General features: G+C 36.3%; 2 protein-coding genes across 2 annotated transcripts; both read right to left on the bottom strand.

Annotated features, from left to right (window-relative positions):
- Window positions 1-392: 392 nt before the first annotated feature.
- Window positions 393-1500, bottom strand: LOC125657256 (complement C1q-like protein 3). The gene is made up of 2 exons (XM_048887951.2): window positions 1188-1500; window positions 393-816 (listed from the first exon to the last, which is right to left on the bottom strand). The coding sequence occupies exons 1-2, from the start codon at window positions 1462-1464 to the stop codon at window positions 410-412; spliced, it is 684 nt and encodes a 227-aa protein (XP_048743908.2). The 5' UTR covers window positions 1465-1500; the 3' UTR covers window positions 393-409.
- A 9319-nt stretch (window positions 1501-10819) lies between these two features.
- Window positions 10820-16572, bottom strand: LOC125657255 (heme-binding protein 2-like). Its single transcript, XM_056143432.1, has 4 exons — window positions 16334-16572; window positions 16049-16224; window positions 14415-14544; window positions 10820-11682 (listed from the first exon to the last, which is right to left on the bottom strand). The coding sequence occupies exons 2-4, from the start codon at window positions 16196-16198 to the stop codon at window positions 11327-11329; spliced, it is 636 nt and encodes a 211-aa protein (XP_055999407.1). The 5' UTR covers window positions 16199-16224; window positions 16334-16572; the 3' UTR covers window positions 10820-11326.
- Window positions 16573-17200: the final 628 nt, after the last annotated feature.

The following is a 17200-nucleotide window of genomic DNA, read 5'->3' as shown; positions in this document are numbered from 1 at the left end:
ACGATCATTTCACGACTTAAAGATGTGTCTTGGGATTTGTAGCGGTCCCTTCTTATATTTTGAATATTCACAAATATGATAACATCAGAGTTTGAAAACAAAATTATAATCATATTTGTAATAAAAGTGGAAACGTGATAGTACATTGGTGAGTACCTATTTTGGAATGTCTGTAGTTTCCTGCTCATAAATACGTCTGCTGCAGTTTGGTTCTTTGTTACATAAAGATGATATATTGGAATGCAATGAAAAAAGGTGAAGATAACAAACAGCGATCAATCTCATAACTCCTTTAAGGAATACAAAATAGCCTGGATATACTAGAGGTGGGATCTGGAATATTCAGAAAAAAAACCTGGTGTATTATTAAGATAGAAAGTAGAATGGAAATATCTAAGAAACCATTTCTTTATTCAATCAAAAATCCTGAGAACGTCGTTCTGCCATATTCATTGCTTGTTATGGGGCCTTGACCAGGATTTGAGATATGTGTGCGAACAAAGACGACGTCTCCTTGGGATACTGTTGCGACCACGTGGCCAGTAACGGTGTTAAAATTACAGTAAGCATACGTGCTTCCCAGAATTCTTTGATTGATGATAAGATCCGTGCTGTGTGGAGCCCTACATGCGACCCGCGTGGACCACGTGAAGGAGTAGAGACCATCTCTCGGAGCGGTGAACACCCCGGTGTTTTTGTTGTAGCCGTTACCGAGATTCGTCTGCACTTCGTCGTAAACAAGAGTATGATGACCACGCGGATCCGGTTCGTCTGTTGACATGTAGGCATAGAAACCAATTCCATCTATAGGTATATCTGAGAAATACACATATATATGTCGGTCAATGATCAGCATCAATGTAGGAGACTAAATCTCATATCACATATTAATTCGATTTCGTATTAATACACCACCACCCCTGCAAACGGATTTTGGGAGGTATATTGAAATCAGCATGTCCGTCTGTCTGTCGACATGATTTTTCCTTGCACGTTCTAAAAATCTGGTGCATAGACTAAATTTCATATCAACTCGATTTCATATTTCAATTTTATACGAGTCTGAGTTTTAAAAACATATAAATCTAAGAACCCTATCAAGCAGCGGTCCTATTCTTGTGATAACACATGCATGTAACAGATCCCTACAGAAATGGTTAAAGGAAATATCCGCGGTGGGGGTTTACCTTGGTGAAGTAATCTGCGGTTCCCCACGCGGCTGTGTTCATATTGACCACCTGCCAGTTCATCAAGACTTTTGGATAGTCGGTGGTTGTCGTTTTGTAACAGGGAGACGGCTCCTTTTAGATACAAATTTTCACGTCCATGTTTCTTGACAGTTTCCTCCAATGTCCTCAATCTTGATTCGAGGTCAACAGGCAATGAAAAACACGAATATGTGCAAAGGAAGACAACGGCCAAAACTGGTTTCATGATTAAAGTGTCACTTAACCTAAGTCCCATACTACGTGTGTATATTATTCAGATAGATAAGAATACAAGTACTGTTGAATAATTGATAAGAACGAACACCTTAATCACTACAATAGCAAAGGATCTAGAAAATCGTCTTATTTCGTCTTATTTCAATTATACAGAAATTACAACCACAATTACATTGCTTTCCATCATACAAAACAGATAAAACTTTAATTTCTTCCTTAGATAAACCGCCCGACTCAAAGAAGTATCTCTCTCTCTCTCTCTCTCATAAGAAAAGTATATTAATCTTACTGTAATCTTAGGTACATATGGGTAGTATATAAGTGGACTGGATAGACGGGTAGCTGGGTGCACTGTTGGATGTGAACTGGGGGCTAGGGAGCACTTTGGCGGAGTTCGATGGCGGTCCTGGATGGCCGGGTCAACCATGTGCACTACTGGAAGCGGAGCGCTAGGGTAAGGTTTGGGAGAGGGAGCGAGTGTCCCTGAACAAGTCTTAATCGATGCAGGAATATCAGTTACATAAGGTGACCATGTTTTATATGAACTTTTATAACCTCCCGTGTTAACGGATAACTCATGTTTTTAGGCAATCATTTTTCTTTTTGAACAATTTAAGCATTAATTCAGATCTGCTCCTTATAGCTGGAGTCTTTTCACCAAGTCCCGAAACGTACGAACAGTTTTGGATTTTCTCCGTAGCTGAAATAGCGTACAGGTTTTTTAAAAAGTTTTTTTTTAAGTTTAAACATCGTATTAAATAAATACAATGCTAAATCACAAAAAACGTTTTCTTGACATATTAAAAATTTTGAATTGGTGGTGAGAAAAAAGATAAACAAGCTGTCGATCCCGCTTTTGTTGCAGTTTTAGGAGATACAACTGTAAGAGCAACGACGACGATGGCGAAGATTTAAAGTGCAGACTGCCCAGTTGTTGCGGCGAGGCGACGATGGTGGTCGACCCTCGGATTCCCTGGAGACGGGGACGGGTCTTCTTGAAGATCCGGGGATGGTTAGGTCCTCCAGAAGGTGGTGGATGGGTTCATCTCCTCTTCGTAGAGTCGATCGTCCACAGATCCCCACAGTATAATCGGGGGAGGGCTTCTTGAAGGTAGCTTGCTATTCTTCATCTGTGGTCGATCGACCCTCGGATCTCCCTCAGTAAAATCGGGGAGACGGTCTAGGATTCTGAATTCTATATTTAATCCCGGATATGCCTGGATATGTTAAAATGGTTTAATAGGCCTAAATGGGAAGTTTAATATTAAGAACTTAGAAATTTTGTGTTTGAGTGTTGGCTGTAATTTGTGTTATTTTAAGGAAAAACATGCATGTTAGTATTATTGTTTTCGGTTTTTTGACACACACACACATATATATTATATATATTAAGCACTAAATAATCACAACTAGGTACTGAAAATTTTCGCCCCAGCCCGGGGTCGAACCAGCGACGTACGGCACCCACCGCCTAGCAAGATTGTCAAACCAGTGCGTAAGTCCACTCGGCCACAACGACTTCCTAAAAAGGAAGTATTGTTATGCTCCTAAAGCGCTACTTATACACACTGATGCAATCTCACACAGTCGCTGTGCAGTGTCATTCAGTGTTTAAGATATTTTATAAGGAGAGTGGATCTCTCGATGCAATTGTATAGAATATTTAATATAAAGCACAAACAAAATTAATGTGTAGAATAATTAGATTATATAGAATTGTTAAAGAATTTGCCAATCTAATGCGTGTATTTGTTCACCTAATTCTTCTACTTTTGTTTTATGTTGATTTTAGAGTAGGCCTATTTCACAGTTATAAAAATCAGCTTTCTTTTGGCTACACCATATATTTAGTAATAACTTATAAAATATTTAGATTTGGATTTTTAAAATGTGAATGGCTTTAACTTCAGCAATTTTGAAGTTTATGTAAAATCAATTCAAAAGAAATCATTGCTTAAATTATGTGAAAAAATAATTCATTTGATAGAGTAACACCTGAAAATTAATACTATAAATAATACTAATAAGACTACATCTAATAATGTTTATATTACCTTTGATAAATAACATAATCAGTGAACTTAAAAAGATAGATTATTAGAAAAAAATTGCCACTCCAAAAAAAAATTAAAATAAAAAAAATTGGACTATCGCCAACGGAATTGAACCCGGGCCGCTCGCATGGCAGTCGAGAACGCTACCTCAAACCAAGTCAAGTTGACTTTGAACTGTTACACGAGAAAAATAAGAAAAAGAAGAATTTTTAGATAAAGGATTTAACTGTGGTCAAATCTCTTAACAAACTTTATATCCAATAGTTCTATAAATCTATCCATTGATTACAAACTTTATATCCAATAGTTCTATAAATCTATCCATTGATTATGCATGTTTTCCCGTTATTATATCCTTGTTCTACATCTTCCATCATCAACGCAATATTCAGTGCCGACATCGGTGCACATATCGTCTGTTTGTAAACATCAATACAAGTATGAGTTTCCTTTCCATAGTCACCGACAGTGGTTTATGTACATTGTTTACATTAGATTTATTATCTGCATCATGTCACTTATAGGCCTATGTACACAATCTGCTTACTGTAGACTCCTTGTTACGTAATCATTTAGCCAGACTAGGCAAATGCTATTACCTATGCCTAGTACCTTCCATGCAGAAAACGGATAATTTTTGGGAACACATGTGAAACACAAAATGACTAATTAGGAGTTATTAAGCTAAATATGATACTGTTAACACACATACGAGTATAATCACTATGACCATTTCGGCCCCACTCTGGTACCAAATCCCTACCCCTGGGATACTGAAATTAGAATTTTGGTAAAGAGCTATCTGCTTCTACTTAATATCTATTTTGATTCAATTTAGCATCAATTGCGACCCTTGCGTCAAAGCCTCAACCCCGGGGATCATGAAATGTACAATTTTGACATAACCCTTCCTGCTCTACATGACTATCCATTTAGTTTATCGTACAGATGTGCGATTGCAGAGAAGATTTTTGAAAATTGGTCAATTTTGGCAAATTCTGCCCCGCTCCTATGACCCCAGTAGTGTAGGAAGCCTGAAATATGAAATTAACATGCCCCACTCCTCCGTCCCAAAGATAAATCATACTAAATTTGAAAAGAATTGGAATGGTATATGTAGTTATCAAGAAATGAAAGCTAACTGACCATTTCCTAAGGAATCCAAAATTTCGACAAATATGGGTATAACATCTTTGGGGAAATCTCTGTTCGAACATTTAACTGACAATCAATTCATGACCAATTCCTGGGTGACAGAAAAATGTGAATACGAGAATGTTCATTCAGAATCTGTCGTCCTTCCCACGATATCTGACTCAGGTGGCGAAGACTTGCGGAACTAGGTAGTCATCTTCAAGCGACCTAGCGACAAATATTAGAGGTGCTCTTTTCTGGTAATCTCGCAAATATGATTCATTATGATACTAGCATCGTTTTTCGGGGGAGGGGGGGGGACAACCGGGAGAGAAATTAAAAATTTGCAAAGTTGCCTTCCCTCAAAATTCTTGACGAGGAAAAAAAAGTTTTTGATCGACGTTCAAAATCCTAATCCGTGTGGTGGTGGTGGTTGAAGCGGGGGAGGGGTTGGATTCTTCTACCTGGACTGCCTACAAAAATGTCGACAAATATCATTTTCTTAATTCGGGAAAAGCGATATACTAGGGTAGGGGTAGAATCCTCTACTATTCTTCTGTGAGTGCCTCAATAATTTCTTTTTCACATTCTTTATTTTCTGTAAGTCACTGAGGTAGAGGGGATGAAGTCTTACAATTACATAGGATTTTTCAAGTTTACAATCTTTTTCATAATCACTACTACTGTTAAAATGGGGGGTTACACCCCAAATCGCCGCCCGGTGTTATATAGTAACCTTTCCTTCTAGCCATCTTTCCCCCCGGAAAAATGGCTATATAGTAGATCTTCCCCCCACGGAAATGTGGCTAACCTACTATATAGTAGACACCCCCCCCCCCCTCTTTTCATTCCGGTTACGTTTACGGCGGACCATTCTCATACATATTTTTTCCATTCTGAAATTAGTCATTTTGTGGCTTTTCATTTCTTTTATATTCTAAATGGAGAGCTAATTTCCGAATTCCCTTGATTGGGATTTTCGGAAACATTTATTATTCAACAAATATTGCATTCAGTCGAATGTTATGTAAAACAATCATATATTTAGAAATTAAAATCAGAATATTTCGTGCTTTTAAAACAACACCTATTTAGACAACTCGGAGTTTATTAATTAAGCAAATAAGTATTTATCGCATGAGAAATCCAAATTGTCTCTCTCCATTTGATTAACACAAAAGCTTTTCATACAGATAGTGGAGTAAACTTAAATTCTACAACTCTGTTGGTTGTCTACCTCTGATTCCAAATTCCCGCTACTAAGGAATCAACTCGCACTCTCGCTAGACATGATTCTTAACACCTCATTGGGAGAAATTGGGATTTTTCAATTGAATTAGAGGTTTTTGAGAGGAACACCCTCACCCCACTCCACTGTTCTCGGGTCATTGGTGGATTAATAGATGTGAACATGTTATCGATATATAATCGTAACTATTCCAGGCGGTGCAACTCCCAGCTGTACTGTCAGTACTTTGATTTATACATATTCATTTACAAAATTTCTCCGAAGATGAATTTATTTTGAATCTGACAGATGGGCAACGTCATCATACTTTAGTCCCATACGAAGAATATTCTGGAAAAGTTTTGATTTTTAACATGCACTCCCAAAACTTTTTAGCTCACCTGAGCTGAAAGCTTAAATGTTATTCATTTTGCCATCTCAATTTATTACATGTACATGTTCATACATACATTATATTACATGCATCTGCTATCCTAAAAGACCCTAAATTGTTTTTTTAAAACATAAAAATGAATACTCGGGGTAATATTTCGTACATCTTGTATTAAAATCTTTTGCGCAGTAACCCCCACCCCCTGTAATTTTGAAATTTCAATTTTTACTATATATTTGCAGTCCCCCCCCCCCCCCCCCCCCCAAAAAAATGTTGGGAAAATTGGGTCTATACCTAAAATATTTGGAACCCCCCCCTGGAAATATTACCTGGATACATCCCTGACTTGGGTTGGTTTCGTTTCGTTTCGTTCCTACGTAGGCCTAGGCTCGTTTCGATTTCGTTTCGTGGTTTTGCAGATGCCCTAATAATCAACATATACAAACGAAAAAACAAAATGACCAAAGTGTCAAAAGAACGGCCTCAAACCATTTGCTTCATATAAAAATTCGAAGTAAACATGTTTAGACAATAATGATAATGCATTGTACATTCATTGTTTCAAAACATTGAAAATGAATCCTCATGAGAATATAAAAGGTACGTAAAATGATGGTACATACAATCTTTTTTTCTATACAATGCATTTTGTTCCGCAGTTCAGACTTTGCGTTACCATGGTTATCAATAAGCGTTTTCTTTCTTTATTTTTGTTCTTACTTATAAGTTTTTCTTAATACATGAACAAATTCTTTGCTAATACACACTTCATAGCGCATTAGAAACGCACAGCTACTTACAACTTGTGTGTCCATACAGACCGCCTCGTAGAGGCCCGTAAAATTTGTACATTCATGATCAAAAATTCTAATAATTATATGCGCTTTTCATCAGATGTGTTCAGATATGGATATAACATTAGAAATACCAACAAATTGAATTGATAGTGTACATGTACTCTCTAAATTGTACTCGGAAATATAGATATCCTACCCTTGAGCATGTTTTCAATGAGAATGCAAATTACAATTGTGAACTAGCTAATTCTCTCTCTCTTTCTCTCTCTCTCTCTGTATATATATGTTTCCCCCTAGGTGAAAGGCTACTATATATAGCCATTTTTCCGGGGGGGAGGGGGGGTCTACTATGGTGGAACGTCTACTATACAACACCGGCATCCTAAATCCTCTCCCCGACGACGATTTGGAATTCAACTTTGCACTATCATTAGCGTCGACGATTTGGGATGTACTATAGTACACTCCAAATCGTCGACCGCCCTAACGTCGTCGCCCACCAATATTATATTGACGTTTTCAAGATAGATTACACAGAAGTTATTTTATTGTACCCCCTCTTATATGGGGGTACATAGGTTTCACTTGGTCTGTTTGTCACTCTTATCTCGGGTGTTTGTCGACCGGGCTGAAATTTTGTATGTAAATTACAAGTCACCCTCTGATATGCCTCCCTAAAAATGAGAATTATGGTTGGGGGGGATTATTTCAGTGTTTTCTAAGGGTATTTCGGTAAATCACGGGTATTTCGGTAATTCTATGGATCGGAAATTTTGTAAGTAGAATATATGGGACTAATCACATAGGTTTCATTGATTTGTTTGTTTGCTTATTTACTTATTCAAAGTTAGAGAGAGAGAGAGAGAGAGAGAGAGAGAGAGAGAGGCAGAGAGACAGCAACGGATTAAACAAAACAAAAAATATTGAAAAAAAGAAGGGTGGTTGTTTCTCGTGGTTTTCACGAGTGTCCAAAACAGCGGCTAACAGGCGTAATCTAATATAATTTGAGGTCACTAACAAATAACTTGACCAAAGAAGGAGAAGAACGAGGATGAGAGAAGAAGTTAGCAAACTGGCCCAGTTTGTATGTATATAATGTTTCCAAATAGTTGCAGCAAGGGGGGGGGGTTGACAATTTGGGATGTGAGTTTAAACCAAAATCGTCGCCGGCGTAACACCGGACCCTCGCCTAATATATATTTGATTTGCATTACAAATAGGGAGCGAGATGTATTGAACACCAAATTAACATAAACTCAAATAGTTTAAGATACATGCATCTTTAATTATTTTAAGTATCATCAATTCACTTTTTGCGAACAATAATTGAATTGATGCGCTCATCAACTGAATTGATGAAAGCAATAATTGAATTTGGTGCGCGCATCAATGTAGTAGAATTATTGCTAGTAAAATGCATTTGAAACTTGGTATAAATGATTTGATGATCTCTTTAATGGAGTTGAAGATATCTTTAATCTTTAATTATTTATAACGCTTTTGCATAAGGAATTGATGCGTGCATCAATTCAATTAAAGAGAGCAACAATTCAATTAAAGAGGTCATTAATTCAGTTGTGGATATGTTGAGTTGAAAATATCACTGTTCCTTATCTTCACCTTTCATCTAATTAAATAGCTGCTCTCCCTCTCTCTCTCTCTAAAAGATTTATAGCGCATATCAATAGAATTAAGGATACCATTAATGAAATTGAAGATCGAGGTCAATAATTCAATCATTACGCCCATTAAGTGAATTGGTGCACGCGTTATTTGATTTATTGCTCTCTTCAATTGAATTGTAGGTGCATCAATTCAATTATTAATATCATCAATTCAATTATTCATATCATCAATTCATTTAAAGTGAGCAACAAGTCAAGGATAGCGCTCATCAATTCAGCGAACAGTTAATAGTGCCGACAATTCAGTTAATGCACGCAAAAATTCAGAATTGAAGATATCGCTAATCATTAGAGGATATCTTTGACTGAATTATTTTCTTCTACTCGTAACCACCCCATATCTGGAATATCATTATGATCAAGTAAGTAGTTCTTAAGATATTGAGCGGACAACATGTGGTCTACCGACCTAAATGCCAACATACCGACTGACCAACTGGCAGGTACAAAGCAATATGCCCCTCTTCTTTGAAGGGGGCATAAAAATTCTGAATCTAGACTATGTCAGGAAACTTTCATGTAAACTTCAACTTTTCTGGCTAAGCAAAATCTTGAAAAATATTTCTATTTCCAAGAGTATACATGTATATCTGCATGTAAAACTTTGGGGGGGGGGGGGGGGGGGGGGGGGGGGGGGATGATCTGAACAAAAGTCAATCAACACATCTCAGGAAGCTTTCAAGTAAATGTTAACTTTCCTGACCTAGTGGTTCTTCAAAGGAAGATTTTTAAAAGTTTTCCCAGATAAAAATATTTGTATGTAAAACTTTGATCAACTATTATGGGACCACCCTACCCCTGGGGTCTTGATTTGAACAAACTTGAATCTCCACTATGTCATGATCAGGGAGCTTTCATGTCATTTCAACTTTTCTAGTCTGGTGGTGCAGTATTAGATGACCTCACTCTATTTAAAGCCTTTCTTGAGTATCTCCCCTTTGAAGGGAGTATCTCTCTTCATTTGAACAAACATGGATCCCTTTTACCCAAGGATGTTTTATGTCAATTTTAGCTCATCTGAGCTGAAAGCTCAAGTGAGCTTTTCTGATCGCCTGTTGTCTGTCGTCTGTAAAATTTTTACATTTTCGACTTCCTCTCAGGAACCACTGAGCCAGAAAAGCTGAGATTTACATGAAAGCTTCCTGACATAGTGCAGATTTAAGTTTGTTAAAATCATGTCCTCCGGGGATAGAATGGGGCCACAATTGGGGATCAAAGTTTTGCATACAAATATATAGGGAAAATCTTTAAAAATCTTCTCAAAAACCACTAAGCCAGGAAAGTGGAAATTTACACGAAAGCTTCCTAACATAGTGCAGATTCAAGTTTGCAAAAATCATGACCCCCAGGGCCACAAGGGGGCGTCAAAGTTTTACATAGAAATGTATAGGGAAAATCTTCACAAAAACTACTGGGCCAAGAAAGTGGAAATTTACATATAGGTTCTTAACTAATGCAGATTGAAGTTTGTTAAAATCATGGTCCCTGAGGATAGGATAGGGCCACAATAGGGGATCAATGTTTTACATACAAATATATAGGGAAAATCTTTTTCTCAAAAACTACAGGGCCAGGAAAGTTGAAATTTACATGAAAGCTTCCTGACATAGTGCAGATTGAAGTTGATTAAAACCATGGCCCTCGGATCTAAGATGAAGTAACAATAGGGGGATCAAAGATTTGCATACAAATATATAGGGAAAATCATTAAAAATCATCTTCTGAAAAATCACTGGGCCAGAAAAGTTTACATTTACATGAAAGCTTCCTGACATAGTCCAGATTCAAATTTTAAAAAATCATGCCCCCCCCCCCCCCCATCGGGAGAAGGTTGGGGCCATAATAGGAATCAAAGGTTTACATGTGAATATATAGGAAAAATCTTTAAATATGATCCAAGGTGACTCAGGTGAGCGATGTGGCCCATGGGCTTCTTGTATTGAAATTGGTCCAGTGGTTCTGGAGAAGATGAAAATGTGAAAAGATTGCAGACAGACAGACGGACAGATAACAGACAAACGGTGATAAGAAACGCTAATTTCAGCTTTCACTCAGGTGATCTAATAATAACAAAACAAAATATTATCAAAAATAATTTGTATTGCACAGATCACATTCAATGTTTATTACAAATTGATGAGGTTTTCTTATTAGCTCCCATAGAAAAATAAAGTTCTGGTTTGACTGTAAAACAATTAAATGAAAATAGAATTGAATGAACCATTTCTTTGACAAAAAAACAATTTCATACCATTTCTCATAATTGTCTTCCACTTAAAAATATTGCGAATAAACAGATGAAATTACAATTCTAATATAAATCATTACAAAATTGTGACAGAAATATTTTCAATTTGAAATTGTAGATTTCTTTAACTACTTACAAATAAATAATGCATGTTTTTGTAAACTACATTTACAATAGTCCTGTAATTAATCCAGTAATCACATTTTGTTACTGATGTAGCTACTTGTATGTTTCCCTGACAACGGAGTAACTCGTCTCCTTGGTTACACCTGCATGTAGATCCAGGCTCTTAAACCAGCCTCACTAACAGTAACTAACTTTTCATATGTGGGTAGAAAGTGTCACTTTTTAACAAACCAGATTTCATTGGTTCTACCAAACAGTTGGAATGGGCTGTTATAACCTGCTGAGTACCAGTAATCCTGTCGAATTTCCTCCGTCTTCTCTTTCAGGTCCTCCGAAAGTTTCCGTGCTTCAGTTACCCATGATTCCTCATTAGCGAATCCTCCAAATGTCCTCACGTAGGCCTCGAACCCAGGCCGCTCCTCCACGAACACATCTGGATTTTTTGGTTGAGGCGGGTTTTCCTGGTGTTCAGGGGGGATGAAGAACGACACTGTAAAGGTGTTTTCACAATTCGGTCCTGCTCCTGGTTCTACTTTCGTTGACACAGGTGCTGTCATTTCAATTTTCTTCTCTGTTAATAACAAAACAGTGTTTTAAGACAATGTCATTTCAATTGTGGTTGTTTAGCACTTAATGACTCAAGTTCAAAAGGTGCAAAACGATTGGACAATATTACTACTTCTGCTGTGGATCTTCACCGGCAATTTAAAGTTTCAATATAGTTGACTCGTTTGAATGCGGAGGCTAATAGCTGGTGAAAACGAATCTGATCTGCCGAAACGGGTGATCAGCATTCATTCAAATATTGTGAGGGTGACCACAAGTAGCTATATCTTAAACGGTAATTCCAGAGCCCTGAACAGATTTTTTTGCACAAGTATTGATAAGAAAAGTTTAAAAATCCTTATTTTTTCTTTCCTTCATTGAACTGGTAAATCACAATTTTACAACAAAAATTTTCACCACCAAAATGACAGCTAATGCTGCTTTCATAGCCAAGTTTATCAATCATAAATATTGTCTAATCAAATATCAGCAAGATAATTATATATGCACAGGTACATTTGTTAAATTGTATAGAGAAGCCAATCACACTTACTTAGAAGTGACTATACTTTTCAGTATGTGTTTAATTGTACATATAGCAATTCTATAATAGTCTAAAAACAGGTAATCGTGTATGGAGTTTTCTAAATATCAATATTAGTATCACATGTTATAACAGACTGAATAGAATGTGAACCATGTCAGTTATTCTCTATGTAAACCAATTGTCAGATTGTGGTATCACGACTCTCATTACAATTTAACACACATGTACAGTATTTTTGTAAGTGTCTGTACTATAGTAGTAGAATACTTATAGTAATTGGAGCATAATCATACAATTCTTGTCATTACATTATAGATTTATGTACATGATTTTGGCAGGGTTGTGGGACATACACATCCATTATTCTGCTTCATGAGATGGAGAAGCAGAACAAACTGAAACACCATTATAATTAGGATGCAAGTTGATAAAAGCCTAGTACAGGAAAACAAGACTACCATCACATAACCTATATTGTGTGTGTACCATACTTATTTTAGTGGGATTCATATTTTAGCATCTTTGGCAGTGAAGCACAAGCATTAGTTTAGTTTTATATGTGAAAATATGAAATACTCATTCTATTCTTTTTCTTAATGGATAAAAGAAGCATCACAATGATGCCAAATAGTGATTTTGTTTCAATTTCATAAAATTCTGAACATGTAGAAACCAGTAAACATGCAGTATATCATACATGTACTTATATGTTAGTATTTTGTGTTTACCATGTTAAACATACTTATATGTTAGTATTTTGTGTTTACAATGTTAAGCATACTTATATGTTAGTATTTTGTGTTTACAATATTAAGCATACTTATATGTTAGTATTTTGTGTTTACAATGTTAAGCATACCTATATGTTAGTATTTTGTGTTTACAATGTTAAGCATACTTATATGTTAGTATTTTGTGTTTACAATGTTAAACATACTTATATGTTAGTATTTTGTGTTTACAATGTTAAGCATACTTATATGTTAGTATTTTGTGTTTACAATGTTAAGCATACTTATATGTTAGTATTTTGTGTTTACAATGTTAAGCATACTTATATGTTAGGATTTTATGTTTACAATGTTAAACATACTTATATGTTAGTATTTTGTGTTTACAATGTTAAATATTTAAGAAATAAATAGCACTTTTGAGCTGTTCATGGTCACTATGAACAGATTTGGATTTGAGGCAAATTTTGTGAATCGCACTAGTGATTCACAGAGAATTTGCCTCAAATCCAAATCTGTTCATATTGACCATGAACAGCTCAAAAGTGCTATTTATTTCTTATATTTATATTCATTTACTATATCACCCTTTGTTTACATTGCTTCTATTTTGTTGCATAAAACGAACTCCTAGCCTCTGTCACAGTAGTATTGTGACGTACGTCAACACATAGACATGACATCACACTTCTTCTCGCCCTGCCTTTTATCAACATTGCACGGTGCACTGTATTTTGGAGGTAGGAGACCACAAGATTGGGATGATAATCCACGTAAGTTCACAATCTAAATCCGAGGTGTGACTTAATTGCGAGATCTTTGTAACACATGTTGTATTTTGTCAAATCATGTAATGCGCTCTCTTGGTTGTGTGCTTTAAACTAGTTCATAATCCGTTCAATATGAATGGATTGTGTCACACGCTGAAATTGCTTGGTTAATAAAGGAAAATGTGATTTGTAATATAACTATAGATATATGTTAGTAATTTTTGTTTACTATGTTAAGCATACTTTGTGTTTACAATGTTAAGCATACTTATATGTTAGTATTTTGTGTTTACAAATGTTAAGCATACTTATATATATGTTAGTATTTTGTGTTTACAATGTTAAGCATACTTATATGTTAGTATTTTGTGTTTATAATGTTCTAGACTAAACTTATGTTAGTATTTTGTGTTTGTAATGTTCTAGTAAACTTATATGTTAGTATTTTGTGTTTACAATGTTAAGCATGTTAATAATTTACTGCTCTACCCGATGTACCATGCATATGATTTAAAAACTTTGGGTCACCTTCTTCATTTTCTCCCTGAATGTAATTAAACAATTTCCTGAACCCATCACTTAGTGCATCTTTCTTCTTCATACATTTTGTGGTATAACTGACCCATTTAGCTGGATTATACTGCCTCAGTTCGTATTCCTACAGTAACAAAGAAAATCGGTTAAGGAGGGTGAGGCCGAGAAAACACACCTGATTGGTTATTTCCCGTGATGTACTTGAATAACCTCTGGAAGCCTATGCTTCTGGCGTCATCGTGCTGCATACTCTGTACAGAAGTGCTGACCCATTTGGCAGCCTGATATTTACGCTTTTCATAGTTCTGAAAATGACAAGATTTCTGTAATTTGCTTGAATGAAACTGATCAATATATATCATTATCATCCTTTCATGTACACATGGCCTTGTAAATGCAATGTGTTCATTTATTTATCTAGAATTGATTTAAATTAATCATTAATATGAATTTTGATTGAAGCTTGTGTGATAACAATTGAGTACAAACATTGTGACAGTCGTTTTCCACTTCTTTCTTTCAAGGATAGAATCAACATTATTTTGATATCAATGCAGATGTTTGAAATGAAATACTTCAATAAAGTTTCAAAGAATTTTAAAAGTAAAATTAAGAGTTTCTCTAAAAGAAACAATACAAAGAAGTTTATGTCCAATGCGAAATCTTGTCGTAAGAGGCGACTCAATGGAGCGGTCCCTTCGGATGAGACCGTAAAAGCCAAGGCCCCATGTCACAGCAGGTGTGGCACGATACAGATCTCTCCCTGCTCAAAGGCCGTAAGCGCCGAGCATGGGGCTAAATTTGCAGCCCTTCATCGGCAATGGTGACATCTCCATATGAGTGAAAAATTCTCGAGAGGGATGTTAAACAATATTCAATCAATCAATTAATAAAACGCTAAATTATACACCTTCAACATCCTTGTAGTGAGGCCAGAGAAGTATAAATGAGGCTATTTTCTAGTGTAATTGTCATATTAAATGAGGCTATTTACTAGTGTAATCATAAATGAAGCTATTTACTAGTGTAATCATAAATGAGGCTATTTACTTGTGTAATCATAAATGAGGCTATTTACTATTGTAATCATCATCGGATACCTACAGCTAATGAGATCAGTCGTGGGAATCCGATGATGTAGCGTAATAAGGACAGAAAAAAATTATGGCTGGACTGAGAATCGAACCCAGGATCCCGGCATTACTTGTTGGGTGCTCTCACCACTGAGCTAGACCACGGTCGATATCCATGGTCCATATGCTCCCTGACTACTATTAAATTCCTCCCCTCTTAATTGCCTTTGTCCTCTCGGACACACAACCCAGACTCTCTTGCCCCTCTGCCTACACTATCAACTTACAATGGATACATGTACGTGCATGTAAAACATTAAGTCTACCTTTATCAGTTGGAAACTTAGACCTCACTGAAAAATATGTGTACCTGGGTGTCCAGGTAGCGCAGAGGTAGCGCTCTCGCTTCTTACCGCTGCGACCCGAGTTCGATCCCCGTGATCAGCAGTGGTTGTATGTAAGAGGGTATGGCGGTCGCCCGCTCGGACACGTGGGTTTCCTCCGGGTACTCCGGTTTCCTCCCACATAAATGACCCCCTAGCGCAAACATCAGTGCATCAAAAGGACCCCACTGGAAATAAGCTTTCGAGCTTTCATGGGTTATCCTTGGTATTTATGTACGTATGTTTGTATGTATGTATATATACCGAATAAAAATTAAATTAAATTTGAAACTTTAAGTTTTAAAACCAACTTTTACGCTTTACTAAGGTTTGTTAGAGGGCATCGGTCTTACGTTCTCTGAGCTCAGGACCTCGTATGAGGGCTTGTCCAGGCCTTTGGATGATACCACAGAACCAATCGTTTTCAGAATACTGGTCATCTTAAATGAGGGCGAAGTTGATAAAAAAGTTTTCTGTCCACGAAAAATGACTGCTGTATACATAAAATGGGACCTGTCTCTTGGATAATCTGAAACAAAGAAACATAAACTTCATCATCTCTTTAACAAAAATCTATGACACCATACATGGACACAGTTACCGACTCATGAGCTGCTCATTTCATCTGAATTACTTACCTTGCAGTTTTACACAGCCATTAGCACTTCCGGAGACTTTTCTTCGTATGATTTGCTGTTGAATCAGTGAGTGAGTATTTAAAGAACAAGTTATACAACATAAATCTTGTATAACTTGATGAATTTGACGCAATGTTCTGAAAAGTTGAAAATCGTCGTTACACAACACTATCTCTTCTATCACACGTGTATTGAAATGTGTGTAGAGTGTGTAAACATTTCCATCGGAACTCCTCGTGAATATGGCTTGAAATGAAGAAAGGCGCGGAACCCAAGAGGAGCGTTAGTAACCTTCGGAACGTGTAACCTGTCATGGCGCGATGTGTGGTCATGCGGTTAAAAAATAATCACCATAATTATACCTGATTCTGATATATATATATATATATATATATATAGAGAGAGAGAGAGAGAGAGAGAGAGAGAGAGAGAGAGAGAGAGAGAGAGAGAGAGATCATGTGGGGAATAATAATTAAATTTCTATAAATAGGCCTATATATATAAAGTTAGGAAACTGGAAACTTTAACTTTTTGTAAATAGTTATTATACAGATACTTATTTCGTTATATATATATATAAATTTATTTTTTCTCTCAATATGCATGTTAAGGGGGCGCGTTGCCATACATCATGTACAATAGATTAGATCCTCTATTACTGTTGATTTGTAACAGTACTAGTGTCCATGGATCAAAAGATCTATCGGACATCGACGATAAAAACAACATTGTTCTGCAAAGGTTTATCAGAGGGTAAATGATTCATGAACACTATTTATAATGAATATAATTTATGTGTATTTTCTTCCCACTCAATTAAATCCATTTGATCAGCTGAGGTGTTTATTGCCCAGTTCACCTTATATT

The sequence above is a fragment of the Ostrea edulis genome, chromosome 7, assembly GCF_947568905.1.
Source record: "Ostrea edulis chromosome 7, xbOstEdul1.1, whole genome shotgun sequence".
NCBI classification, from domain to species: domain Eukaryota; kingdom Metazoa; phylum Mollusca; class Bivalvia; order Ostreida; family Ostreidae; genus Ostrea; species Ostrea edulis.
This window is presented reverse-complemented; position numbering and strand designations above follow the sequence as displayed.